The sequence below is a fragment of the Schistocerca americana genome, chromosome 8 (genome assembly GCF_021461395.2).
Source record: "Schistocerca americana isolate TAMUIC-IGC-003095 chromosome 8, iqSchAmer2.1, whole genome shotgun sequence".
Classification (NCBI taxonomy): domain Eukaryota; kingdom Metazoa; phylum Arthropoda; class Insecta; order Orthoptera; family Acrididae; genus Schistocerca; species Schistocerca americana.
Window position 1 is genome coordinate 472,629,388 of NC_060126.1, and position 27,576 is coordinate 472,656,963.

At 44.0% G+C, this 27,576-nt stretch overlaps 1 protein-coding gene across 1 annotated transcript in view; it reads left to right on the forward strand.

The window, feature by feature from the left end:
- Positions 1-26,607, forward strand: part of LOC124545505 (retinol-binding protein pinta-like) — a 91,066-nt gene extending 64,459 nt beyond the window's left edge. Inside the window, exons 4-6 of the mRNA XM_047124448.1 lie at positions 9,112-9,222; positions 19,142-19,244; positions 26,336-26,607. Coding sequence (XP_046980404.1) covers positions 9,112-9,222; positions 19,142-19,244; positions 26,336-26,487 — 366 coding nt within the window. The 3' untranslated portion in view covers positions 26,488-26,607. The remainder of the gene's footprint in view (positions 1-9,111; positions 9,223-19,141; positions 19,245-26,335) is intronic.
- Positions 26,608-27,576: the final 969 nt, after the last annotated feature.

Genomic DNA, 27,576 nt, shown 5'->3' on the forward strand with positions numbered 1-27,576 from the left:
GTTTGCTAAACATCTCCGTAACGCTGTCACGCTTACCAAATATCCCTGTAACGAAACGCGCCGCTCTTCTTTGGATCTTCTCTATCTCCTCTGCGTCCCGACCTGGTACGGATCCCATACTGATGAGCAATACTCAAGTATAGGTCGAACGAGCGTTTTGTAAGCCACCTCCTTTTGTTGATGGACTACATTTTCTAAGGACTCTTTCAATGAATCTCAACCTGGCACCCACCTTACCAACAATTAATTTTGTATGATCATTCCAAATCAAATCGTTCCGTACACATACTCCCAGATATTTTACAGAAGTAACTGCTATCAGTGTTTGTTCCGCTGTCATATAATCATACAATAAAGGATCCTTCTTTCTATGTATTCGCAATACATTACATTTCTAATCCCCGGGCGACGACCGTTCCAACTACCACAGCTCACTATAACTAACAAAAGGTTAATGATCGGTACTATCCACGGTGTCACCGACACCGACCAAAGGCGTCTTCTGTCCGTAACACGTCGCGTAGCAGGTTGACGCAGTCCGGGGCTCCGCTATTCCGTCTCGCTCCCTGATTGGAACTTCTCCACGTAGCTGGCTCCGGCCGTCCCTCATGCCAGTCAGTAGAGGGCGACACCCGAGTGACGCTGCTCGCGCCATACTGTAGTACCGGCGCTGGTAGGTTGCGCGCGGCATTCAGAGGCGGCCGATATGTGGCGATGATACCATCGGCACAGCATATTACCCCTATTTTTCTCTGGATTTAGAACATCTTAGGCCATGTCGACAGATCCTACGAACGTCTTACATTTTTCTTCAGACTTGCTTCCATTGTCAAGCGCAACGCCAGAACCGCCTCTGGTGCTTTTATCCTTCCTAAAGCTAAACTGATCGTCTTCTATCACATTCTCAATATTCTTTTCCATTCTTCTGCATATTATTTTGTCAACGACTTGGACGCAAGAGCTGTTAAGCTGATTGTGCCATAATTATCGCACTTGTCGTGGCTTGAAATCTTGGGAATCGTGTGGATGACTGTTTCCGAAAATCAAATGGTATGTCGAGAGTCTCATACTTTCTGCAAACCAACGTGAATAATCGTTTAGTTGCCACTTCCCACAATGATTTTAAAAATTCCGGTGGAATGTTTTCTGTCGCTCCCGCCTTATCTGATTTTAAAACTTCCAAAGCTCTTCCAAATTCTAGTACTAGATCACCTCTCTCTTCCCTATCGATTGCTGTTTCTTTTTGTATGACGCAGTGAGACAAGTCCTCCCTTCATAGAGTCCCTCAGTGTTCTCTTTCAACCAACCGCTCTATCCCCTGTATTTAATGTTACAGTCGTTGCTTTTAATTTCATCGAAGGTTGTTTTGACTTTTCATTATGCTGAGTCACTCCTCCTAACAAACACTTCTTTTTTGATTTCTTCACATGCTTCCTGCAGCCATTTCGCCTTAGTTCCCCTGCAGTTCCTATTTATTTCATTCCTACGTGACTTGAATTTCTGTATTGCTGAATTTCCCTGAACATTTATGCTTTTGGTTCTTTCGTCGATCAGTTGAAGTATTTCTTCTGTTATTCATTGTCTCTTCGCAGATACCTTCCTTGTACGTACGTTTCTCCCTGCAACTTCTGTGACTGCCCTTTATAGAGATTTCGACTCCTCTTCAATTGAAATGCCTGCTGAACTATTCATTATAGCAATATCTATAGCCTCAGAGAACTTAAAGTGTATCTCTTCATTCCATAGTGCTTCCATATCCCACTTCTTTGCGTATTGATTCTTCCTGACTAGTATCTTAAACTTCAGCCCACTCTTCATCTTTACCAAATTGTGATTAATCTATATCTGCCCCTGAGTACGCCTTACAACACATTATTTCGGAATATCTCCCTGACCATGATGTAATTTGACTGAAATCTTCCTGTATCTAGCGGTCTTTTCCAAGTGTACCTTCTCCTCTTGTGATTCTTCAACAGAGTATTCGCTGTCAACATCTGAAACTTATTGCAGAACTCAATTAGTCTTTCTTCTCTCTCATCGCTACGACCGAGGCTATATTCTCCCGTAACCTTTCTTCCACTCCTTCCTCTGTAACCGCATTGCAATCGGTCATGACTATTAGATTTCCATCTCCCTTGACGTACTGAATTATCCGTTCAGTATCCTCGTATACTTTCTCTATTTCTCCATCTTCAGATTGCGACGTTGGCATGCGACCTTTTGTTGTCGGTGTTGGTTTGCTGTCGATTCAGATGAGAACAACTTTACCACTAAACTACTGATAGTAACTCACTGTCTGTCCTATCTTCCTGTTCATAAAGAATCCTACTCCCGTTATATCGTTCTCTGCTGCTATTGATATTAACGTACACCCGTCTCACCAAAAATCCTTGTCTTCTTTCCATTTCACTTCATTGACACCCACTGTATTTAAAGTGAACCTCAACATTTTCTTTCTCAGGTTGTCTAGCTTTCTTGCCGCGTTCCAACTTCTGACATTTCACCTGCCGACCCGGAGTGCCTTATCTTTCCTTTCGTCGGTTATTCAATTTTTTTCTCATGGTCCCTTCCCCTTGATAGTCCCCTCCTGCTGACCCGAAATGAGGACTAGTCCACAATCTTTTGCCAATGGAAGGTACATCATGGCACTTTTTCAGTTACAAGCCATACATCTGATGGATGTACAGTATCTTTCTTTTATGCAGTGGTTTCCATTTCCTTCTGCATCCTCATGCCGTTTATCATTGCTGATTCTTCCGACTTTTAGGAACAGTTTACCACCCCAAGGACAAGAGAGTGCCTTGATTCTCTGTCCGTTACTCCGTCCTCTTTGACAAGGCCGTTGGCAGAACGAGGATGACGTCTTATGCCGGAAGTCTTCGGCAACCATTGCTGATGGTTTTTAATCACAATTTAAGCATCCGGGGCCGAGACGTTTTGATTACTAATCACGCCAAATTAGTGTGCTCCTATACATGATATGAGTGTGAGCTATTTGAAGTGATACAGGGTACTGATTCCTCTGTTACGTTTTTGATCTGATACCGAAACAAGTAACCTATATGAAAAATTAAAGTACGATCCAGCACGACTTTTTGTATAAGAACGTGATGGTCACAGACCTCTATAAAGACTTCATGTCTTCCTTTACCATGTCGGTCAACGGATAAATAACGAAAACTATCTTGGCAGAGGTCTGACGACTTTTGTAAGTGCATCGATGATGACACACAAGCACATCAAGTCTCTGATAGCTTCACATAAACGTCTTAGTTCAGGTCGGGTCTGTCGACGGGGAACACCATACAGTGGAAGCTACGTAGTTAGACTGTTCTTGAGTTGTTCTGCGTAACAAGTAGTAAAATGCAGCGCAGTCCATGTCATTTCCTTCCGTTTTGTAGTTCATATGAGATATCCATCAAAGCTACGTCCGCCCCCGGTAGCTGAGTGGTCAGCGCGACAGAATGTCAATCCTAAGGACCCGGGTTCGATTCCCCGGTGAGTCAGAGATTTTCTCCGCTCAGGTACTGGGTGTTGACTTGTCCCAATCATCATCATTTCAACCCCATCGATGCGCAAGTCGCCGAAGTGGTGTCGTAATCGAAAGACTTGCACCCGGCGAACGGTCTACCTGACGGGAGGCCCTAGTCACACGACGTTTTACTTTTATCAAAGCTGAAGGGAAAGACAGACGTTGCAAAGGAGTAAACATGCTGTGGCCATTGCTGCAGTTTCCTGTAAAGAAAGAGATAGTGACCTATTTCAGCGTGAGGGAATTTGCGAAGCTGTTTGACTTAGAAGCGCGAAAGACAGAAGTCATTCACCACAGAATATTTATCCATAATTGTCAATCAACTATAAGGAAATCATTCTCCTCCCCCTCCCCCCAATGCTGACAAATAGTTTCTGACAAGGTGACAGCCTCTTCACCGTTTTGAGGTTTGTCCTGATTCTGATTACCGTCCTTTCTGGTGGCTCTGTCTGACTCTTCACGAGGAGAACAGCGTCAAGTAGAGGCAAATGATCTATGAAAAGAGTATGAAAAAGGCGCTGTAGCGTAATTTTCAAAGCTACTGCGAATAAGTCGGCTGCCAAAGAAAAGAGCGCTTCATGTCTAAGGCTGCCCTCTCATATTGCTTGTTGTTGTTGTCAAAAAAAAAAAAAAAAAAAAAACCGGCTCTGAGCGCTAAGGGACTTAACATCTGAGGCCATCAGCCCCCGAGAACTTAGAACTGCTTAAACCTTACTAACCTAAGGACGTCACACACATTCATGCCCGAGGCAGGATTCGAACCTGCGACCGTAGCGGTCGCGCGGTTCCGGACTGAAGCGCCTAGCGCTCGGCCACACTAGCCGGCATTGTTCTTGGTGTTGTTGTTGTCATAGACCCGAAGACTTGTCTGATGCAGCTCTCGGTGCTAGTCTATCTTCTCTACAAAATTTCTGCTCTCTACGTTCATTTGAGCTAGCTTATTGTAGTACATTCATGGTCTGCCTTCACAATCCTTATCACCTTAACAGCTACTATTCCTTGACACCTCAACCGATCCCTTCTGCTAATGAAGTTTTACTATAAATTTATCTTGATTTTTCATTGTAGTGAATGGGAAGATAGCACCCGGTTCGTTATTTCCAATTATGAATAAACTGGCCTCTGGCTACAAGGATGGTTATTAATTTCTTTAAAGGCTAATTGATTTCGGGAGGGCCAACTGCATCTTTTGGGGCATCTTGAAATATACATGTAACCGATATTAGGTATTATTTTCTCGATATCACAGGTAGCTGTCATCACCGATCAGCAAACGTGCAAGACCCACGTCCACAACACCACTCAAAATTACACCTGCCGGCCACTGAGGTGATACCGGAAAAAAATAATACTTGACATCAATGAGACGTATCTTTGAAGGTGCATCGGAATGTGGAGATGACAGTCCAGAAATGATTTAGACGTTAAAAAATTAAAAACCATCCTTACAGCTAGAGGCTAATTTATTTATGAGTGTGTCATAAATTTCTTTTCTCTCAGATTCCACTCATTATCTCTTCATTAGTCATCCGATTTTCTTATTCATTTTTCATCATTCTTCTGTAGCATCACATTTCGAAAACTTCTCTTCTTGTCTATTTCTTACTCCTCCTGAAAGGTTATTAAAAACGGAATTTCTTTTACAGTACTCATGGGGAAGGAAATGTTATGAAAGATCAGATCCATTACTGTCTCCTTTTACCAGTTATAAAAATTGTGCCAAGTATTTGAGAAGTGGAAACCGTCTCGCAAAACGATCATGGTGGCCCAGTGGTACAGTGTCGAAATCAACAACCTTTGTCATGGACATTAAAAGAGAATGGTCTCGTGCTTATAGTCCGTGCGCGCTATCTACATGGCAGGTGTTCACTTGACACCTGATATTTGCCTTTTCGAATAAAAAAGTGAACTCTTATCATTGATAGTGTGGCTGGATAACAGGTGTTTCTAGACGCCAATTCAGGCGAGTCTCTGTACAAATACACTCATGTTCAGAAGAAAAGCTGAACACTATGAACGACTAGAGCTGGGACATTCATATTCACAGGACACGTTAGTATCAAATGTTTTTTATTTCAGTCTTTGATCACAATATGAATTCTTTAGACGATGACCGGTTTGAGTCCGTAATGACTATCCTCAGATCTTGTTTACACCATGTCCTAAAGACCTGAGGATGGTCATTACGGACTGAAACCGATCATTGTCTAAAGAATTCATATTGTGATCAAAGACTGAAATAAAAAACATTTGACAGTATTGTATCACTGTTTGTATACGAGACCATGTCGCAGTTGGTGAAACACGTTAGTATGTTCGGCAGAAATCGTTAGTATTTGAACCATGTCGACATCGCGGCGCAATACCACTACCGGATGTCACTAGAAAACGGAAGGTAATGGGTCAGTGTGACTTGGGCAGACGTGCAGGATGCCTCGCAGATGTATGCACGAACCGCACCGCCAAATCAGTGAGTTTGAAAGAGGGCTCATTATTGGCATGAGAGAGTGTGATGCATTCACCTGCGAAATTGCTGCTCGTGCGGACGAAGTGTTTCAGCTGTGCAACGAATGTGTTCAGAATGGTTCACGGATGGCCGTAGAACACCAAGAGATGGATCTGCATCCTCCTCTGCTTTGACTCAACAGGGGAACAGTCTAACATCGTACCCTATCAGCGGTTACAGTAAGTCGCCGATTATTGCGACTTGGGTTAAGTGCTCGTCGTCCACTTCTCCGCCTACCTTTGACGAATATGCAGAAACATGCTAGACGACAATGGTGAATGGAAGGACGTCACTGGGAACAGGAGTGGCATCAGACAGTGTTTTCGGACGAATCCAGGTTCTGTTTGAAAATTCCTGGAAGATTAAAACTGTGTGCCGGAGTGTGCGCTGATATGAGTTCGAGTCTCGGTCCGGCACACAGTTTTAATCTGCCAGGAAGTTTCATATCAGCGCACACTCCGCTGCAGAGTGAAAATCTCATTCTGGAAACATCCCCCAGGCTGTGGCTAACCCATGTCTTCGCAATACCCTTTCTTTCAGGAGTGATAGTTCTGCATGGTTCGCAGGAGAGCTTCCGTAAAGTTTGGAAGGTAGGAGACGAGGTACTGGCAGAAGTAAAGCTGTGAGGACGGGTCGTGAGTCGTGCTTGGGTAGCTCAATTGGTAGAGCACTTACCCCCGAAAGGCAAAGGTCCCGACTTCGAGTCTCGGTCCGGCACATAGTTTTACTCTGCCAGGAAGTTTCATATCAGCGCACACTCCGCTGCAGAGTGAAAATCTCACTCCAGGTTCTGTTTGTTTCAAAATGATGGGCGTATTTTGGCTCGCTGCAGACATGGTGATCGGCATTACAATGACTGCATTCGCACAAGACATACAGCGCCAACTCAAGGCTTTATGGTACAGGGTGCTATTGGGTACAACCACTGTGACCAGTGTGACCTGCGGGAACAAAATCATCCGACCCGTAGCCATACCCTTTCTGCATAAAACAGCAGACGCAATATTTCAGCAAGGCAATGCACGACCACATGTTGCTGCGCAAACACGTGCCTTCTTACGTGTCAGAGGATGTCAATGAAAAATGTGTGGGATATGGTGAAACGACGGGTGCAGCGCTGTGACCCAGCGCCAAACACAACATATGAACTTTTGGAGCAGGTGAATGCAGCATGGATGGCTATAGCACAGGACGCCATTCGCGCCATATACGTGTCGATGCCATCACACGGAAGAAGTTACCAGGGTCCATGGCGGACCCTGTGCCTGCTAGGCAACAGGACACGTGCTGAACCGAGATGACTGAAATGCTAATCATTTCTACAGAACATACTAATGTACAAGTCCTGCGAACATGAACGTCCAAACTCTAGTCGTTTAATGTGTTCTGTTTTTTTTTTTTTTTTTTTTTTTTTTTTTTTTTTTTTTTTTTTTTTTTTTTTTTTTTAAAAAAACGTGAGTGTCACTGTAATGCTTGAGGTAGTATAGTTGATTCACGACTCACGATGTACTGAACTCGGTTAGCTAATGAAATACTGTGTTCTTTGTTGAGACAATGCAGTTATTTTTTGCGTTTAGCCCCCTATCAGGTGGTCAGTGCACTTTGCACAACATTTTGCAGTGAACTGTTTCCGTCCCTGGGAGGTGTGCAAAATATTAATCTATACCTCTCTTTGCCTTTCCATCCGAATCGAAACGTATTCCAGCCACAAGTTTATTCATGTGGGAATAAAAGTCATACGTGGAAGCTCCGTGCGCGCAACTGTCTCTAAAGAAAATTGCTTCTTGCATCCGTACGGCGTGCTTCGTAACGCTCAGCCGGCAGACTCCTATCATGGAATGCTGCACGTGAGTAATACACATCTGTAGGAGTTAACTGTTTGCTGACTAGATTTCACGCTGTTCTTCTTTTCTCTTCACTGCTCCTGCACAGGGATCCCTCAGAATCTGACGCCTTTCACGCCCCTTATGTGCCGTAGCAGCCTTGGTAACAACACTAAAAACGAGGAACACTAATACACTCTGGTTGCAGCTCTAATCATTTACATACCGGTCCATGGTATGCACGTGTACCAAGTTACATCGACATCCCAGCATGTTGTCTGGAAGTTTCACTTTCTGTTTCACGCAGTGTGTTACGAACTCACGTACTTCCCGGACCGATTATTATGTCATAATTTTGTTACAACCCAGGAAACTTGCAAGAATGTGATGAATAAATGACACAAGAGTCTCTACTCGTAGCTATTTTTATTACAGGCAGCTGGACATTCGCTTTGCTGTTTCAGATGGACATCTAGTAACTTCTAATTCTGAGATTGTGAATCTTAGTGATATCCACTTGTGCAGAGAATAAAAGAAGAAGAATCAAATCTCCTTGGAGATAAGACAGTGGGAGCATGTGAGACCAAGTATCGGAGTATCTCAAAACGTTGATTATGTCATCGCCGGCCGCGGTGGTCTAGCGGTTCTAGGTGCTCAGTCCGGAACCGCGCGACTGCTACGGTCGCAGGTTCGAATCCTGCCTCGGGCATGGATGTGTGTGATGTCCTTAGGTTAGTTAGGTTTAAGTAGTTCTAAGTTCTAGGGGACTGATGACCACAGATGTTTAGTCCCATAGTGCTCAGAGCCACTTGAACAATTTTTTTGCTTATGTCATCGCTAGTTAGAGACCTAAACACTTACTGTCAGTCGGTTTACAGTCAAATAATGACGTGAAATATTTCAGTGTCTAAACCGGTTTCCACTCGTTAGTCATTTTGTAGCCCATGATGTGAATCTCCGCCTAAGGCTGTGTCAGAACATGCTTAGGTTCGCTTTATGCGCGGGGCGCCTGCCTGTAGAATCCACTTATGGAGATAAACTATTATGAACGATTCTTCAAATATAACTGCTGATCATACTCCCGAAAACCTTGATTCTCAGATTTACATGTATCATGACAGTATTTAGTAGTACCTCACTTTCAGTTCAAATTTTTTCGATCGGTGCTGTCCAGCCTGATTTCTAAAAGTAGCAACATCAGAAGTGGTACACATACTATCACTGACTTTTTGTGACTGTCTTTGTTTCAGGACGCGTACCCCTTCAGGCCAAAGGCGATCCACTTCGTGAATACTCCAAGCTTTTCTGAAGCCATCACGGGACTCTTCCTGCCACTCATGAAGCCCAAGCTCAGAAAGAGGGTAATTATTTTATAGAAGACTAGATCGAGTGCTCGGTTTCTCCCGGGTACAGTTAAGGGTCACTTTTACATGAATGTTTCGTTTTATGTTACTAAATAAGCCAGCTCGATGCCGGTAGTTCGTAATTGCAATTTCTGTGCGTGCTTCGATTCGTCGATTCCCGGGAAGAGCGTTCATTATTTTATTGTTTCTTTCCTATCGCAACTGTTGTTGTTCATAATGTCTCTTTTTTAATACACGGAGGTGACTAATGTCAGCCGCGCGGGCTTAGCCGAGCGGTCTTAGGCGCTGCAGTCATGGACTGTGCGGCTGATCCCGGCGGAGGTTCGAGTGCTCCCTCGGGCATGGGTGTGTGTGTGTTTGTCCTTAGGATAATTTAAGTTAAGTGTTGTGTAAGCTTAGGGACTGATGACCTTAGCAGTTAAGTCCCATAAGATTTCACACATTTGAACTAAAGTCATGGCAGAGCGATATGCACATATACAGATGACGGTAGGTATAAAAGGACATTGCATTTGCGGGGCTGTCATTTGTAATCAGGTGATTCATTCGAAAAGATTTTCGACTTTATTATGGCCACAGGACGGGTATTAACAGCATCGCAATGCGGAAAGGTAGTAGCAGCTAGAAGCGTAGGGACATTCCACTTCGGAAATCCTTGGGAAGGTCAATATTCCGAGATCCACAGTGACAAGAGTGTGCCGAGAATACTAAATTTCAGGTCTTACCTCTCACCACTTACAACGCAGTGGCCGACGTCCTTCCACGACCGAGAGCAGCGGCATTTGCGTATTGTTAGTGCTCACAGACAAGCAACACTGCGTGAAACAACCGCAGGAATCGAAGTGTGGCGTACGAGGAGCATACCCTTTAGGACAGTGCGGCGAAATTTGGTGTTAATGAACCATGGCAGCAGAGGATCGACCCTAGAGCCTTTGCTTGACAGCAAGAAATCGCCTGCAACGCCTCTCATGTGGTCGTGACCGTATCGGTTGGGCCCTAGACTACTGGAAAACCGTGACCTGGTCAGATGAGCCCCGATTTCAGTTGGTAAAAGCTGGTCGTGGCGTTCTAGAGTGGCGCAGAACCCACGAAGCCATGGACCCAAGTTGTCAACAAGGCACTCAAAAACTCGTGGTGGGTCCATAACGGTGTTGGTTGTGTTTACGTGGAATGTGTAGTGACTTGGCAAGACAGCCAAGCCACTTGGAGGTAGCCGAAAGGCACGCGTTTAAGCTCACGCAGACTGGCTTGAGGTCTGGAACAGGACAATGTCTTGAGAATGGCAAATAAAGTACGAAGATCTTGGAATACTTAACTTTAATCTATAATTGGAGAACATCGCTCTTTATGATACATAATTACAATCTCAATATAACTGGTAATGGCGCCTTACTAGGATGTAGCAAATGACGTAGCTGAAGGCTATGCTAACTATCGTCTCGGCAAATGAGAGCGTATTTGTCAGTGTAGCATCGCTAGCAAAGTTTGCTGTACAACTGGGGCGAGTGCTAGGACGTCTCTCTAGACCTGCTGTGTGGTGGCGCTCGGTCTGCAATCACTGACAATGGCGACACGCGGGTCCGACGTATACTAATGGACCGCGGCCGATTTAAAGGCTACCACCTAGCAAGTGTGGTGTCTGGCGGTGACACCACAGAATGGGCTGGGTCCTCTGGTCCCACTGAACCGGTAATGGACTGTAAATGTGCGTGTTCGGCTACTTGGACAGCTTTTGCAGCCATTCATGGACTCGATGTTCCGAAACAACGATAGAATTTTTGTCGAAGACAATGTGCCGTGTCACTCGGGCACAGTTGTTGGCGATTGGTTTGAAGAACATCCTGGACAGTCCGAGCGAATGATTTGGCTACTTAGATCGCCCGACATGAATTCCATTGAATATTTAGGGGGCACAATCGAGAGGTTAGTTCGTGCACAAAATCCTGCACCGACAACAGTTTTGCAATTATGGCCGGCTATAGAAGCAGTACAGCTCAATATTTCTGGAGGGGTCTTCCAACGGCTTGTTGCGTCCATGTCACGTCCAACTGCTGCACTACGCTGGGCAAAAGAAGCTCCGACACGGTATTAGGAGGTATCCCATGACTTTTGTCCCCTCAGTGAATAGTCACGCCGGCCGGAGTGGCCGTGCGGTTCTAGGCGCTACAGTCTGGAACCGAGCGACCGCTACAGTCGCAGGTTCGAATCCTGCCTCGGGCATGGATGTGTGTGATACCCTTAGGTAGGTTTAATTAGTTCTAAGTTCTAGGCGACTGATGACCTCAGAAGTCGCATTTGAACCATTTGTATAGTCACATTGTTTTACACTTCGAATTTCTCTTTCTTCCCTTTAGTTTCCCAAGTCGTCTTATCTCTTTGCTGTTTCACGCGAGATTGTGTGAACATTCTCTAACTCTTTGTTCTTTTAGCGACAGATTATCAGTTTTTATTGATTCCTAAAATAATACTGACACGCAGAGCGATATTTTTAGAACAAAGCATTTACAATCCCGGTTCCAGAATATTTCTAAAAATACTAGAACTTTCTATCTTGTTCGCAGAGCTTCCCCTTCTCTTCTCTTCTCTTCTTTTCTCTTCTCTTCTCTTCTCTTCTCTTCTCTTATCAAACAATAGGTGATTCGACATCCTCGACCACAGAGGAAATTGTTGCTATCCTTTCCTTAGTCTTCCACTGTATCCTTTACCGACTGTATGTTAAAATTTCTTCTAGTGTTCTTCCTTCTTCTATTCTGTCCAGATGTGAGATGCATCTTTCTTCACTTTCATTGATTCTGTCTCTATTTTCAAAATATTCAATTTTCCTCATTTTTAAGTCCATCCGGTCTAATGTAGCCTTTCATAGGTTTGAAGAATTTCATTTCGGTATTTCTGGATGTTACCGAAATGTTCAAAACTCTTTACCCATGTCTCTGTCACAGCGTTCACTTTGCAAAATTTCATACGCGTATTTTTCTCATTTTTGTAGATAATTTCCTTCGGCTAGTTCGGCGTATGAGCTAGTACTTATCCAGTTTGTGATCGATGTCACAAAGACCAGAAATTGGCTTTTACAGGCTAATATCCAGTACGAACAGAAATAAGCCTTGGTCACAGACCAATTGAACAAGTGTCTTACTTCCAATGCCTTGTGTATGACATGACTTACTACAGTGATCATGACGTCGATCATAAACTGAGTAAATATCAAGGTATAACATCGATCAACATCTAGGAAAAAACATGAATGAAATTTTACAAAGTGAAGGCTGTACCAAATCAGATCTATAGTCCAGTGTCATGGATAACGAATTATAAATAGTAGTAAGATGGAGAGACCAAAAATTAAATTCCCGAGATCCCTGGAAAGATGCACGTGGATGGACAGATTTAAAAGTGAGATGTGCGGGAATAACTTAATATTATCCAAACAGAAGACACAATCTTCGAAAATAAAGAAAGAAGGATTTGTTTATGAGTTTTTTTTCTACCACTCATTATTTCCTTTTATTCATCCTTTTATTCACATTCTGCATAACATGTTTCTGGAAATAATTGCCAATTTCACATGTGTTTACCGTGTGTTATGTGATTTATTAGTGATGCTTTCGATGTATGAGGTGCTGCATTGTTCTGTTATCTGTACCGTAAAAACACGCACAATTTTTAACCCATGATGGATTTTTACATAGAGTTCATTGCGGATTCGGAGAGAACTTCTACTAACGATTTTCTTGTGGTCCACTTGTGCAGAAACTCACAGATATTAAACATCACATACAATTTTCTGTGGATGGTACACAACAGCAGCAACAAACGTACTAAAAAACCGTTAAAAAGATATTTTTACATACAGTCAACAAAAAGAACGCTAAGGGTCGCCCACAGTCTGTGATATACTATACTTTCGTACAGATGTTCACCTTAATAATCGGAATGATTATTTGGTACTTATTTCTGTGTATCAGCATTTTTGTTTAGGCATCTAATGAAAATCACTGATTCACTTTCCAGTTTTTCAATTAACATTTGGTCTTCACGTTTTTTTGTCTCCAGTTCTTCTAACAGATCCATTTTAGACCTTTATTTTGTCGGTGGAGTACTCTTACATTTTGTTATTTTTTCCATGTTAGTACCCCGTATTGTGTGTGTGTGTGTGTGTGTGTGTGTGTGTATGTGTGTGTGTGTGTGTGTGTGTGTGTGTGTGTGTGTGTTTGTGTGGCTATTGTTGATGTTGTGATGTTGTATGTATGAACTTTACAGTGCTCTGTAGACGTGTCATAGAAGTCTCTGCCTGTTTGTCCTAGGTGGAAAAAGTAGCAGTTCTGGCACGTTATTTTGTATATTCCAGAATATGAATACGGGTCACGATTACAGTTTATTTTTATATTAGTTTCTCTTGTAGGTTGTTAGATTTAAAAAATTGAGCTTTTATTGAGTGTTTTAACATATTTGTAGTCTTTCATGCTATTGTACCAATGTGTGGGATGCCAGATACGCATTCGTTTTTATCCTTATCATCTTTGGCGTCGTTTTTGTATGGTAAAAATGGCTCTGAGCACCATGGGACTTAACTTCTGAGGTCATCAGTCCCCTAGAACTTAGAACTACTTAAACCTAACCAACCTAAGGACATCACACACATCCAAGCCCGATGCAGGATTCGAACCTGCGACCGTAGCGGTCGCGCGGTTCCAGACTGTAGCGCCTAGAACCGCTCGGCCACCCGGCCGGCTCGTTTGTGTATGGATCTTTATTTTGCGTAGTACTGAGTCAACGATGGACGCAGTGTGGTCATGACAACTGCAATCTGTTTCACTATTTTTATTTCCTGTTACACGTTTCAACGATATTTTAATTTCCCTGTGCAGCATTAACCTACACTGAAGTGACAAAAATCATGCGATATCTCCCAATATCGTGTCGGACCTCCTTTTGCCCAACGTACTGCAGCAACTTGACGCAACATGGACTCAGAAAGCCTTCGGAAGTCCTCTGCAGAAATAATGAGCCATGCTGCCTCTACAGCCGTCCATAATTGCGAAAGTGTAGCCGGTGCGGAATTTTGTGCACGAACTGACCTCTCGATTATGTCCCATAAGTGTTCCATGGTATTCATGTCGAGCAATTTGGGTGGAGAAATCACTCGCTCGAACGTCCTTCAAACCCATGGCAAACGACTGCGGCTTGGTGACATGGAACATTGTCATCCATAAAGATTCCATCCTTGTCTGGGAAGTCCATGAATGGCTACATGAATGGCCCAGGAGAGGCGCTGCAGACGATGTCGCACTGCTAGAAAAGGGACTCACGCCTGTGTCTGCTGCCATTTTGTCCACTGAGGACAAATTTAGCCACGCTGTTCTGACAGATACGTTCGTCGTACGTCCCACATCGATTTCTGCGGTTATTTCACGCAGTGTTACTTGTCTGTTAGCACTGACAATGCTACCCAAACGCCCCTGATTTCAGTCGTTACGTGAAGGCCGTCGGCCACTGCGTTGCTCGTGGTAACGCCTGAAATTTGGTATTCTCGGCACGCTCTTAACAATGTCGATCTCGGACTATTGAATTCCCTAACGATTTCCGAAATGAAATGTCCTGTGTATCTAGCTCCAGCCACCAATCCGCGTTCAAAACTCCTGGATAACCGTCGTGCGGCCATAATCATATCGGAAAATTGTACAAATGAATCAGCCAAGTGCAAATAACAGCTCCGCCACTGCACTGCCCTTTTATACCTTGTGTACGCGATACTGCCGCCATCTGGATATGTGAATATCATTATCCTATGACCTTTGTCACCTCAGTGTATATGCCGCTTGTTTACGAATGTTTGAACGACATGAAGTTGCATGGACTGTGGTGTGGGACACTGCATTTTTCCTATACATTTTCAGCACGCATGTATTGCTGTGCTTTGTCATATTTAGGTCTACGTATCTGATACTTCTGTGCAGTTGTTGTTGCACTGTACATGTAATTGTCTAGTGTACCGTGTCGGAGTAGTTAGGCATGTCCACTATACACGGTGGTCCATCGATCGTGACCGGGCCAAATATCTCACGAAATATGCGTCAAACGAAAAAACTGCAAAGAACGAATCTTGTCTAGCTTCAAGGGGGAAACCAGATGGCGCTATGGTCGGCCCGCTACATGGCGCTTCCATAGGTCAAACGGATACCAACTGCGTTTTTTAAAATAGGAACCCCCATTGTTTATTACATATTCGTGTAGTACGTAAAGAAATATGAATGTTTTAGTCCGACCACTTTTTTCGGTTTGTGTTAGATGGCGGTGTAATAGTCACAAACATATGGCTCACAATTTTAGACGAACAGTTGGTAACAGGTAGGTTTCTTAAATTAAAATACAGAACGTACGTACCTTTGAACATTTTATTTCGGTTGTTCCAATGTGATACATGTACCTTTGTGAACTTATCATTTCTGTGAACGCATGCTGTTACAGCGTGATTACCTGTAAATACCACATTAATGCAATAAATGCTCAAAATGATAACCGTCAACCTCAATGCATTTGGCAATACGTGTAACGACATCTCAACAGCGAGCAGTTCGCCTTCCGTAATGTTAGCACATGCATTGACAATGCGCTGACGCATGTTGCAAGGCGTTGTCGGTGGATCACGATGGCAAATATCCTTCAACTTTCCTCACAGAAAGAAATCCGGGGACATCGGACCCGCTGAACGTGCGGGTCATGGTATGGTGCTTCGACGACCAATCCACCTGTCATGAAATATGCTATTCAATACCGCTTCAACAGCACGCGATCTATGTGCCGGACATCCATCATGTTGAAAGTACATTGCCATTCTGTCATGCAGTGAAACATCTTGTAGTAACATCGGTGGAACATTACGTAGGAAATCAGCATACATTGCACCATTTAGACTGCCATCGATAAAATGGGGGCCAATTATCCTTCCTCCCATAATACCGCACCATACATTAACCCACCAAGGTCGCTGATGTTCCACTTGTCGCAGCCATCGTGGATTTTCCGTTGCCCAATAGTGCATATTATGCCGGTTTACGTTACCGCTGTTGGAGAATGACGCTTCGTCGCTAAATAGAACGCGTGCAAAAAATCTGTGATCGTCCCGTAATTTCTCTTGTGCCCAGTGACGGAACTGTACACGACGTTCAAACTCGTCGCCATGCAATTCCTGGTGGACAGAATTATGGTACGGGTGCAATCGATGTTGATGTAGCATTCTCAACACCGACGTTTTTGAGATTCCCGATTCTCGCGCAATTTGTCTGCTACTGATGTGCGGATTAGCTGCGACAGCGGCTAAAACACCTACTTGGGCATCATCATTTGTTGCAGGTCGTGACTGATGTTTCACATGTGGCTGAACACTTCCTGTTTCATTAAATAACGTAACTATCCTGCGAACGGTCCGGACACTTGGATGATGTCGTCCAGGATACCGAGCAGCATACATAGCACACGCCCGTTGGGCATTTTGATCACAATAGCCATACAACACGATATCGACCTTTTCCGCAATTGGTAAACGGTGCATTTTAACACGAGTAATGTACCACGAAGGAGATACCATACGCACTGCCGGAATGTTACGTGATGCCACGTACGTTTGTGATTATTACAGCGCCATCTATCACAAAGCGAAAAAAGTGGCCCAACTAAAACATTCATATTTCTTTACGTACTACACGAATATGTAATAAAAATTGGGGGTTCCTGTTTTAAAAAAACGCAGTTGATATCCTTTTGACCTATGGCAGCGCCATCTAGCGGGCCAACCATAACGCCTTCTGGTTCCCCCTTCAAGCTAGACGAGTTTCGTTCTTTGTAGTTCTTTCGTTTGATGCTTATTTCGTGAGATATTTGGCCCAGTTACTATCAATGGACCACCCTGTATATCTGTCATCTCCTTTACTAGCAGTAGTGTGTCATCTACACATCTCCTATGGAACACAATTTTCTTTTGGCTATTAAACAATTTTTGTCCCTAATGACTTACATGTACGTCAGCTGTGGTAGCAGATGCATACGGTCGCATTGCTAGGTCATCTGGCTGCTTATAATTGCTGACATTAAATGAAAAATAGTTGTAATCTAGGATTATCTGCAGGATTTCCACGAATTCAGCAATAGTATATGTGTATGCAATTTCCATATGTTTCAGAATGTTATTTTTGATTTCTGCTACAGCTTCTTGTACAGGTATGTTTGAGTAAATGCTGATAATGTCCAGCGATAAAAATTTAGCGTCTTGAGGGAGTTTTGTGACTTTTAGTTCCGCAGCTAGTATTATGTTGCTTCATTTGTATAATTTTTCATCAGTATTTTAGTGAATTTATGTGCAGTTTTTTGCTAGTTTTATTAGATTTCATTATTTGCGTTTCAGTTTGTGATCTTAAATGTGGTACCTTTGGGTTCATGCATAAAAGATACTTATTTTCAGTTTCTGTCAACAAAAAATGTGTTTTCTTTAACTGATCCATAATTTTATTTTAAACTTGCTTCAGTTGGTGTTTATCAATGTCCTGAATATTACTGTAATAACGTGAAAGAATATATGTGTTTGGTCTACGTACTCTACTTCGGTCATCATAACTACTGTCTTGCTCTGACTGCCTTTGAAACTACGGATTTAGTGCTTTTCACTTGATTATTCCTGGATATTAAGGTTTTTTTTTTATCCTTTGTCGCATATGAAGGTCTCAACTTTTACTTACTAATTTCTTTTTCAAGAAGCTTGCTTACTTTGTGATCTATTGCTGCTCTTGTATTTTGATTGAATTTTGCAGCACCAGTTACATTTTTACTTGCAGCTATGGTCTGCTGATGGATATTGCATTTTAGTGCTTTTTGGGGTATATTTTCCCGTTGGTCGAACTTTATAACTGCATTGTTGATCACTGTGCATAAAAATGTATGCGTTAAAATTAGCGTGTTCAATGACTGGTTTCCTGGTTTCCATTGAACTTGGTGTATGTGGTGTATTTACAAGTTCTTAGAAACAGAGCTGTACTGCATGCACAACAGGACATAAGCGTGTCAACTAGTGCTACCGGCTCAACTACCAATATTACCTTCACTAGCAGTGAGCTGACTGGTGTTTGAATTTAGGAATGCGCTTCCCATGTCTCACATACACTTAGCACTTTCTTGTTGACATTCTCTTCAGCCACCTGACGTCTCGAGGTTCGACCACAGTACTTTCATCAAGTAAAATTTTTTGAAACATTTTATTTTTTTCATTTAGAAAGCCAGTGGTTATGTTAAAATTTTTTACCTAATGAAACGTCCCCAGCCGCATAAAGATGTTTACTTATTTTCTAATAACCGGTTTCGACCACTGTTCTGGTCGCAGTGGTTATATTCCTCATACAGTGGCGCCTGTATATCGCCAGCTTCAGCAGACACCCATGAGTACTGTTTTGTTTTAAGTATTTTTTGATGTACCGTGTTTCTTTTTGTGCTTGTAGTTAAGATTCCTCTAAGTATATTCATGTTACTCTCTTCACAGAGTGGATGTCTGATGATGACCAGAACAGTGACCGAAACTGGTCAGCAGTACATAAATAAACATCTTTATGCAGTTGGGACTGTTTTATTATATAAAAAATTTAATCATGTTATAGATGTCACAAATTTCAAGCTGTTCATCTAATTTCATATTTCGTGGCTTTTTCTAAAGTGGAGCAGAGCGTCTGGGTACAACACTGTACCAGTCAAATTTACACTTTTCCACACGTTGAAAAGTCTCAAAAACTTTGTATGTTCAGACAGTTTTTCTCAACTCCTATCGTTTTTTTTATGTTCAGTGCGACCTAATTGGACAAATTCATCTCCACAGTTATTATACATCAATATCTAGCGTACTGAATGTCTCTATTTTGATGGATATTATTTGCAGGTTGTAATTCACTCGAAGCTGGAAACGCTGCTGAAACATTTCAGTAAGGATATGCTCCCCGACATTTACGGAGGAACAGCTGGCACCTTTGAGGAAGTGACAGGTGAGTACCGACGTATTTTGTACCACAAGAGTTTCTGCGGCCATAGTGAAGCACCAAGTGCTTCGCGGATACTATGCAGCATGGTTGCTGATGTTCAGCTACTCAACACAGGGCTACTATATGATTCGTTCATTCTCTAAGCTCTATACTTTAAAAAGTACAGCCGGCCGCAGTGGTCTCGCGGTTAAGGCGCTCAGTCCGGAACCGCGCGACTGCTACGGTCGCAGGTTCGAATCCTGCCTCGGGCATGGACGTGTGTGATGTCCTTAGGTTAATTAGGTTTAAGTAGTTCTAAGTTCTAGGGGACTGATGACCACAGAAGTTAAGTCCCATAGTGCTCAAAGCCATTTGAACCATTTTTTTTTAAAAGTACACTCATGCTCATAAATTAAGGATAATGCTGATACATCGCGAAACAACGCTCTCGTGGGCGGTTTGCGGGTTTAAATCACCTTGGGGTATGACCATGCGGTGCATTTGACCTGCGGTCGTTGCACGGTGGCGTTGGCAGCAGTCCACATACGCAGAGGTGTGTTGGTGCATGTCAGAGTACGGTGCAGCGAGTAAGTGTGCAGACGTTTTCAGACGTGCTAATGGAGACTGTGTATAGAAAATGGCTCAAAGAACAGATACTGATGACGTTATGAGGGGTAGAATACTAGGGCGACTGGAGGCTGGTCAAACACAGAAGGTCGTAGCACGGCCCTCCGTGTGCCACAAAGTGTGATCTCAGGATTATGGCAACGATTCCAGCAGACAGGAAACTTATCCATGCGCCACAGTACGGGACGTGCACAGTGTACAACACCACAAGAAGACCGATATCTCACCATCAGTGCCCACAGACGGCCACGGAATACTGCAGGTAGCCTTGCTCGGGACCTTACCGAAGCCACTGGAACAGTTGTCTCCAGACACACAGTCTACACACGACTGAACAGACATCGTTTACTCGCCCAGAGACCTGCAAGGTGCATTCCACTGACCCCTGGTCACAGGAGAGCCCGTAAAGCCTCGTGTCAAGAACGCAGTACATGGTCATTGAAACAGTGGTCCCAGGTTATGTTCACAGACGAGTCCAGGTGATTCTCGCAGGGTTTTCATCTGGCTTGAACCAGAAGCCAGATACCAACCCCTTAATGTCCTTGAAAGGGACCTGTATGGAAGTCGTGGTTTGATGGTGTGGATGGGATTATGATTGGTGCACGTACACCCCTGCATGTCTTTGCCAGAGGAACTGTAACAGGTAAGGTGTATCGGGACGTCATTTTGCACCAGTATGTCTGCCTTTTCAGCGGTGCAGTGGGTCCCACCTTCCTCCCGATGGATGATAACGCACGGCCCCACCGAGCTGCCATCGTGGAGGAGTACCTTGAAACAGAAGATATTAGACGAATGGAGTGGCCTGCCTGTTCTCCAGACCTAAACCCCATCGAGCCGTCTGGGATGCTCTCGGTCGACGTATCGCTGCACGTCTTCAAACCCCTACGACACTTCAGGAGCTCCGACAGGCACTGGTGCAAGAGTGGGAGGCTATACCCCAGCAGCTGCTCGACCACCTGATCCAAAGTATTCCAACCCGTTCTACGGCCTGTGTACGTGTGCATGGTGATCTATCCCATATTGATGTCGGGGTACCTGCGGAGGAAACAGTGGCGTTTTGTAGCACATGTGTTTCGGGACGGTTTTCTCAACTTATCACCAATACCGTGGACTTGGAGATCTGTGTCGTGTGTGTTCGCTATGTGCCTATGCTATTAGCGCCAGTTTGTGTAGTGCCCCGTTTGTGGCACCACATTCTGCCATTATCCTTAATTTATGAGCATCACTGTATTACATATAAAATTATGATTGATGCCCAAATATAACCGTAAACTCACCGAGTTTGCGTTTGCACTCTATAAACGTTCTGTGAGTGCCCCTCTGGCCGCAAGACACACGTTCACGTGGTAGTCTAAAGTTAGTTCCACATGTACTGTAGCAACATCCTGCCCATTTTCATCACAACAGCTCGGTCCTTAATGGTCATTTTGTACCCGGGATAAGTGGAGGGGGGTCAGAGGAGGTGGGGCAAGGGAACAGAGCCACATCATCCTCATCAGTACGCCCAATCTGGCGATGCGGAAGTAGGTTGTTTAGGTAGTGACGAACATCGATGCTCCAATGAGAGGGTGTCCTGTCTTGTTGGAGGATGAAAGCCTCGGAAACAGCAGTCAGGTGTGGAAACAAACACAACTACAACGTATCACGGTAAGAGGTGCACATCAGAGACTTGTCACAGAAGGAGAACAGCCCATACAGCTTCGTCTGCGACACTGCACAGAAAACGTTAACCTTCGCGAACCTCGGTCAAGTCCCACAATTTCTGAGGATTTTCAGAGCCCCACACTCTCATATTGTGTCGATAAACCTTTCCGTATAAATGGAGAGGGTGCTTCGTCGCTGAGTACCAGCTTGGAGACCAAAGGTTCTCTTTCCTTGCTCTGTCGCCATTTTGTCAAAGCACGCCAACAGGTGGGCACAATGCAAACTCGGAGAGTTACGGTTCTTTCCATGCTTCAATCATATTTGTACATGTAATATTTTGGAAAATATAGCACTCTGAAAGCGAATCAATCACTTATAGTAGCTCTGTGTTTTACAAGGAGGAACTTATGGTCAAGCACTCTCATACCTAAAAGTGATGACTCACACAAAAATGTCGCCTGCATAACATCAGACGTAGTCAGATTAATTGCGTTAATGCATCTAAGTATTTTACTGGCCTACGACACGAAGTGCTTGGTAAACAAAAGTCAAGTATCGAGGAGGCATGTTTGAATACGACTTCGTACATGTACAGACCATCGGCTGGTGTGGAAATGATAAGAATTGGATTTTTCTGTGACAGGTAGAACGGTGCGACGGGGCGGTAAATAAAGAAGTGCGGTTGAAGAGAGTTCACATGAATGTGCATTTACAAATGTTGGTTAAAAAATGTTATTGCAAATTTTGGCTCTCACATATGTCTCATTTGATGAGTTCCACAATTGGTGCATTAGTACACTGTTCCACACCCGCGCATTAGTTATAGTTTTTGAATCAATTATTCACTCAGACATGAGTACAGTTATGCTAGGGAACAAAAATTAGGCGATTGTTATAGCAAAATCAGTTTTTCACGACACAGTTCAATCACTATTTATTGGCGTTGTCCTATTCTTTCACACAATGAAATTAGCACTGGTGAGACGGTTTAAAGTTTTACTTTAATAATAATTTGACTCCGAGCCCCCAATAGCAGTAATGTAGGCTGCTATAAACGAAAATTACTCAATCAATTCGAACAGAACCACAAGTCCCACTGTCCTCTTTGTTCTAGCAGTTTTGGCGAGAAATCACAGATCGCCACATGTTCACTTATGCCGATGTATACCTCGTAATTCGTACTCACACAAATAATCGTAGCACTTCCAGTTCACCAGATATATGCTTGGACACTTGCACTATTAAACAATACTCTATATCGAAATAAATCGGCGCGAAAAAAATTCTCAAACGACTACATGGGCCACCCTCAAGTGGGGCTCGCTCGCCACCCACCCTCCAAAACGACTGACCAACGACTGACCTCTGACCAAGATGACCGCTCGCTTTATAAGCTCGGATGTCCACCCCGCCCGGTTATTTAAGTACCAATCTCACCAGTTAAGGTTACAAATTTTGATACATACATCCCTCGACAGAAATAAGTACACAATCGGAACCGCGCTAAAAAGTACATCTTACCCACTACGTTACATTAATTTTTAGGATTATTCCATCGCCCGTAAATCAAATTTTAGTTTCTGCAAAAATTCGCCACTTAGCGCAAATTTGTTTGTTGACATCTTTGCTGCAAAGCAAAAACTGCATATAGCACCGTTTTTAGATGTAATATATAGCGAACTATACATTGCGCTGCTCATAATCTTCACATCTATAATAATTAATTAATTATGGGCGATAAATGTTAATAATAATTTGCAAACAACGAAAACTATTGCAACTTAAGTGTACAGTATAACTTCACTAGTTTAAAATACGTGTGATGCCACCCAAAATATTATATAGTGCCGTTCTTTACGTCATGATTTTTCTATTGAATTTTATAAACAGTTTTCCCTCAAACTTTGTTTATTGCTCTTTACGGTTTTAATTATTTATGAATCTTAACATATGGCTACGGCACTCGATCCGCTATGACGAAACGTTTTTAATGAGTGCTCGCTCATCCCTGTAAGTTGTTATCTACTATTTTTATTAATCTTTCAGTATTCGTGATATCAACCGATTTTGAGGTTACTATAACTTTTGCGTCTCTTGACTTGAAATAAAGATCGATCTTTCAGAAGGTGCATATTGCTGACCACAATCCACTGCTGCATCTCTCTTCACCGTAAGTTACATAGTTTTCGCGTATTGCGCGAAAAACCAAACAATACCCTAAGCTGCGGGCCACGTGGCGACGGAGGCGTCCCACCGACCATTGCAAATCTCGCGCGGGCGCCTTACCAACAACTAATTTTATATGATCATTCCACTTCAAATCGTTCCGCACGCATACTCCCAGATATTTCACAGAAGTAACCGCTACCAGTGTTTGTTCCGCTATCATATAGTCATACAATAAAGGATCCTTCTTTCTATGTACACTCATGGAAATTGAAATAAGAACACCGTGAATTCATTGTCCCAGGAAGGGGAAACTTTATTGACACATTCCTGGGGTCAGATACATCACATGATCACACTGACAGAACCACAGGCACATAGACACAGGCAACAGAGCATGCACAATGTCGGCACTAGTACAGTGTATATCCACCTTTCGCAGCAATGCAGGCTGCTATTCTCCCATGGAGACGATCGTAGAGATGCTGGATGTAGTCCTGTGGAACAGCTTGCCATGCCATTTCCACCTGGCGCCTCAGTTGGACCAGCGTTCGTGCTGGACGTGCAGACCGCGTGAGACGACGCTTCATCCAGTCCCAAACATGCTCAATGGGGGACAGATCCGGAGATCTTGCTGGCCAGGGTAGTTGACTTACACCTTCTAGAGCACGTTGGGTGGCACGGGATACATGCGGACGTGCATTGTCCTGTTGGAACAGCAAGTTCCCTTGCCGGTCTAGGAATGCTAGAACGATGGGTTCCATGACGGTTTGGATGTACCGTGCACTATTCAGTGTCCCCTCGACGATCACCAGTGGTGTACGGCAGTGTAGGAGATCGCTCCCCACACCATGATGCCGGGTGTTGGCCCTGTGTGCCTCGGTCGTATGCAGTCCTGATTGTGGCGCTCACCTGCACGGCGCCAAACACGCATACGACCATCATTGGCACCAAGGCAGAAGCGACTCTCATCGCTGAAGACGACACGTCTCCATTCGTCCCTCCATTCACGCCTGTCGCGACACCACTGGAGGCGGGTGCACGATGTTGGGGCGTGAGCGGAAGACGGCCTAACGGTGTGCGGGACCGTAGCCCAGCTTCATGGAGACGGTTGCGAATGGTCCTCGCCGATACCCCAGGAGCAACAGTGTCCCTAATTTGCTGGGAAGTGGCGGTGCGGTCCCCTACGGCACTGCGTAGGATCCTACGGTCTTGGCGTGCATCCGTGCGTCGCTGCGGTCAGGTCCCAGGTCGACGGGCACGTGCACCTTCCGCCGACCACTGGCGACAACATCGATGTACTGTGGAGACCTCACGCCCCACGTGTTGAGCAATTCGGCGGTACGTCCACCCGGCCTCCCGCATGCCCACTATACGTCCTCGCTCAAAGTCCGTCAACTGCACATAAGGTTCACGTCCACGCTGTCGCGGCATGCTACCAGTGTTAAAGACTACGATGGAGCTCCGTATGCCACGGCAAACTGGCTGACACTGACGGCGGCGGTGCACAAATGCTGCGCAGCTAGCGCCATTCGACGGCCAACACCGTGGTTCCTGGTGTGTGATCATTGCTTGTACAGCCCTCTCGCAGTGTCCGGAGCAAGTATGGTGGGTCTGACACACCGGTGTCAATGTGTTCTTTTTTCCATTTCCAGGAGTGTATTCGCAATACATTACATTTGTCTCTGTTAAGGGTCAGTTGCCACTCCCTGCACCAAGTGCCTATCCGCTGCAGATCTTCCTGCATTTCGCTGCAATTTTCTAATGCTGCAACGTCTCTGTATACTACAGCATCGTCCGCGAAAAGCCGCATGGAACTTCCGACACTTACTGCTAGGTCATTTATATATATTGTGAAAAGCAATGGTCCCATAACACTCCCCTGTGGCACGCCAGAGGTTACTTTAACGTCTGTAGACGTCTTTCAATAATGCTCGATCTCATAGGGCACTGATGGCTGATGTTTTTTTGGAAACGGAAGATATTGAACTCATGGCGTGGGCTGCTCGCTCTCCCGATTTGAATCAAATGGAGCATGTCTGGGATGCACTAGGGAGAGGCGTTGCGTCATGTCAGCAACCACTAACCGCTCTCAAAGACTTGTGAGCAACTCTGCAGGAAGAATGTGCGTTATTGCTTCAACATGAGATTGATGACCTCATTCACAGCGTGTCCCGTCTTCGTCAGGCCAGTATTGGTGCAAGAGGTGGTCACACCTCATACTGAGCACCTTAACCGGTTGTCAGAAAGAGTTTCAAATCCATTAAGATGGGAAAAAGCAAGAACATTTTTTGTCTACCATTACGCTTGTTGCAGTTGACTACGTTCTGTATTCTTTACATTGTGTCTACTTTGCTATCACTGTTTGTACTGCTTTGCGGCAAATAAACAGAACCTTGCAAACTTTCCTTTTCTTGCTTTAATTTTAGACACCAGTGTAGTTGCCCAGATACTTTTGATCAGATAGCGCATGTTAAAGATTTTTCAATCGTTAAAATTATCTGTAGCTGTTCATTATTCTTTATTAATCTCGATGCGTTTCGGAGGCCTATATGGATCATCAAATACAAGAATTTTATCTAACGGCTATCTGAGTCTAGGAAGTCACAAAGTACTGAGAGTTTTGTTTTTAACACTGATGATAAGTGCGGCCCTCGTCTCTGTGCCTGATGTTGCAGCCCCATGGCGTAAGCAGCTGGAGAATTTCGCTGAGTACCTGAAGGAGGACGAGAAGTACGGAACGGACGAGTCCAAGAGGATGGGGAAGCCCAAGACACGCAGCGACCTGTTCGGCGTCGAGGGATCCTTCCGCCAGCTGGTCGTGGACTGATGGGCAACAAACCTACCTCTTACCAAGAGTGTCCATATGCACATCTTTCATGTTCTGTTCTCAATCGCTTTGAGTCAATAACACTGTAATCTCCGCGAGGAACTGATGTATATATGTAAATCATTTGTAAAATAGGTATAAAATAAAAGAGTGGTCTATGAGCCAAAACATGTTTACGTTTGCAGCGGCTTGAAGGAGCTGCGCCTCTGACACTTCCACACTTCTGTTGCCCAATACCTCCCTCCGCCTCCTACTCACAATTTTACTCACCTCCCATCTGTCTTTCCAACTCAGCCACTAGCAATGAATGCCGCACTCAGAGGCTCGCTCGATACGCTAACTGCGTGCAAAGACCGCGGCTTTCACACGTCTTTAAAGCCAAGACGAAGAGAAACAGGTAAGTACGCATTCTCTGAATCACTGTTTTGCACATAGACACTCCAGATATAAAGTATTTTTACTGTCAGATCCTTAAAATGTTCTCCTCATGAAATACGCTGCCGGACATTAAAACTGCAAAACCGTAGAGGCGACGGTATCCAACATCGGATGATCATTCTGGCGTGAAGTACACTACAGGCCACGGCACGCAAGCGATACGCATTTCTGCACAACCGCACAAACTACGAGCAGATAAATATAACTAAAACTAAGTTTACACAGTGGATTTCTCATTCAGAAATTCCATTTGAATGTTGGTTTTAAAAAGGATAACATTTTCCACCTGCGGTGTAATTACATTTGTGTAGTTACCACAGTCGCGATATCGACTTACGGTACCAGTTTCCGTGGGTAACTGTAAGGACCTAAATCGCCTAAAAAACAATTCGGCTAGGAAAAATTCGGCACGAAAAAATTGATAAAAAACAGGTTTTTTTTTAAATTGTAGCTCTTCCTATCCCACGAAGTGCGTCAGTGTATCGATTCATTTGCGTCAGTGTCCGCGTGTCATTCATTTTTAAATATTCTGTTCGCGTAATATGAATTTTTTTATTGTTATTTCATCACACTTGCACCATGGGGGCTGAGTCAATATGACAGCGGTACAAAAATTCCGCTGGTCAGTCAAAAGCTTTAAAAACAACTACT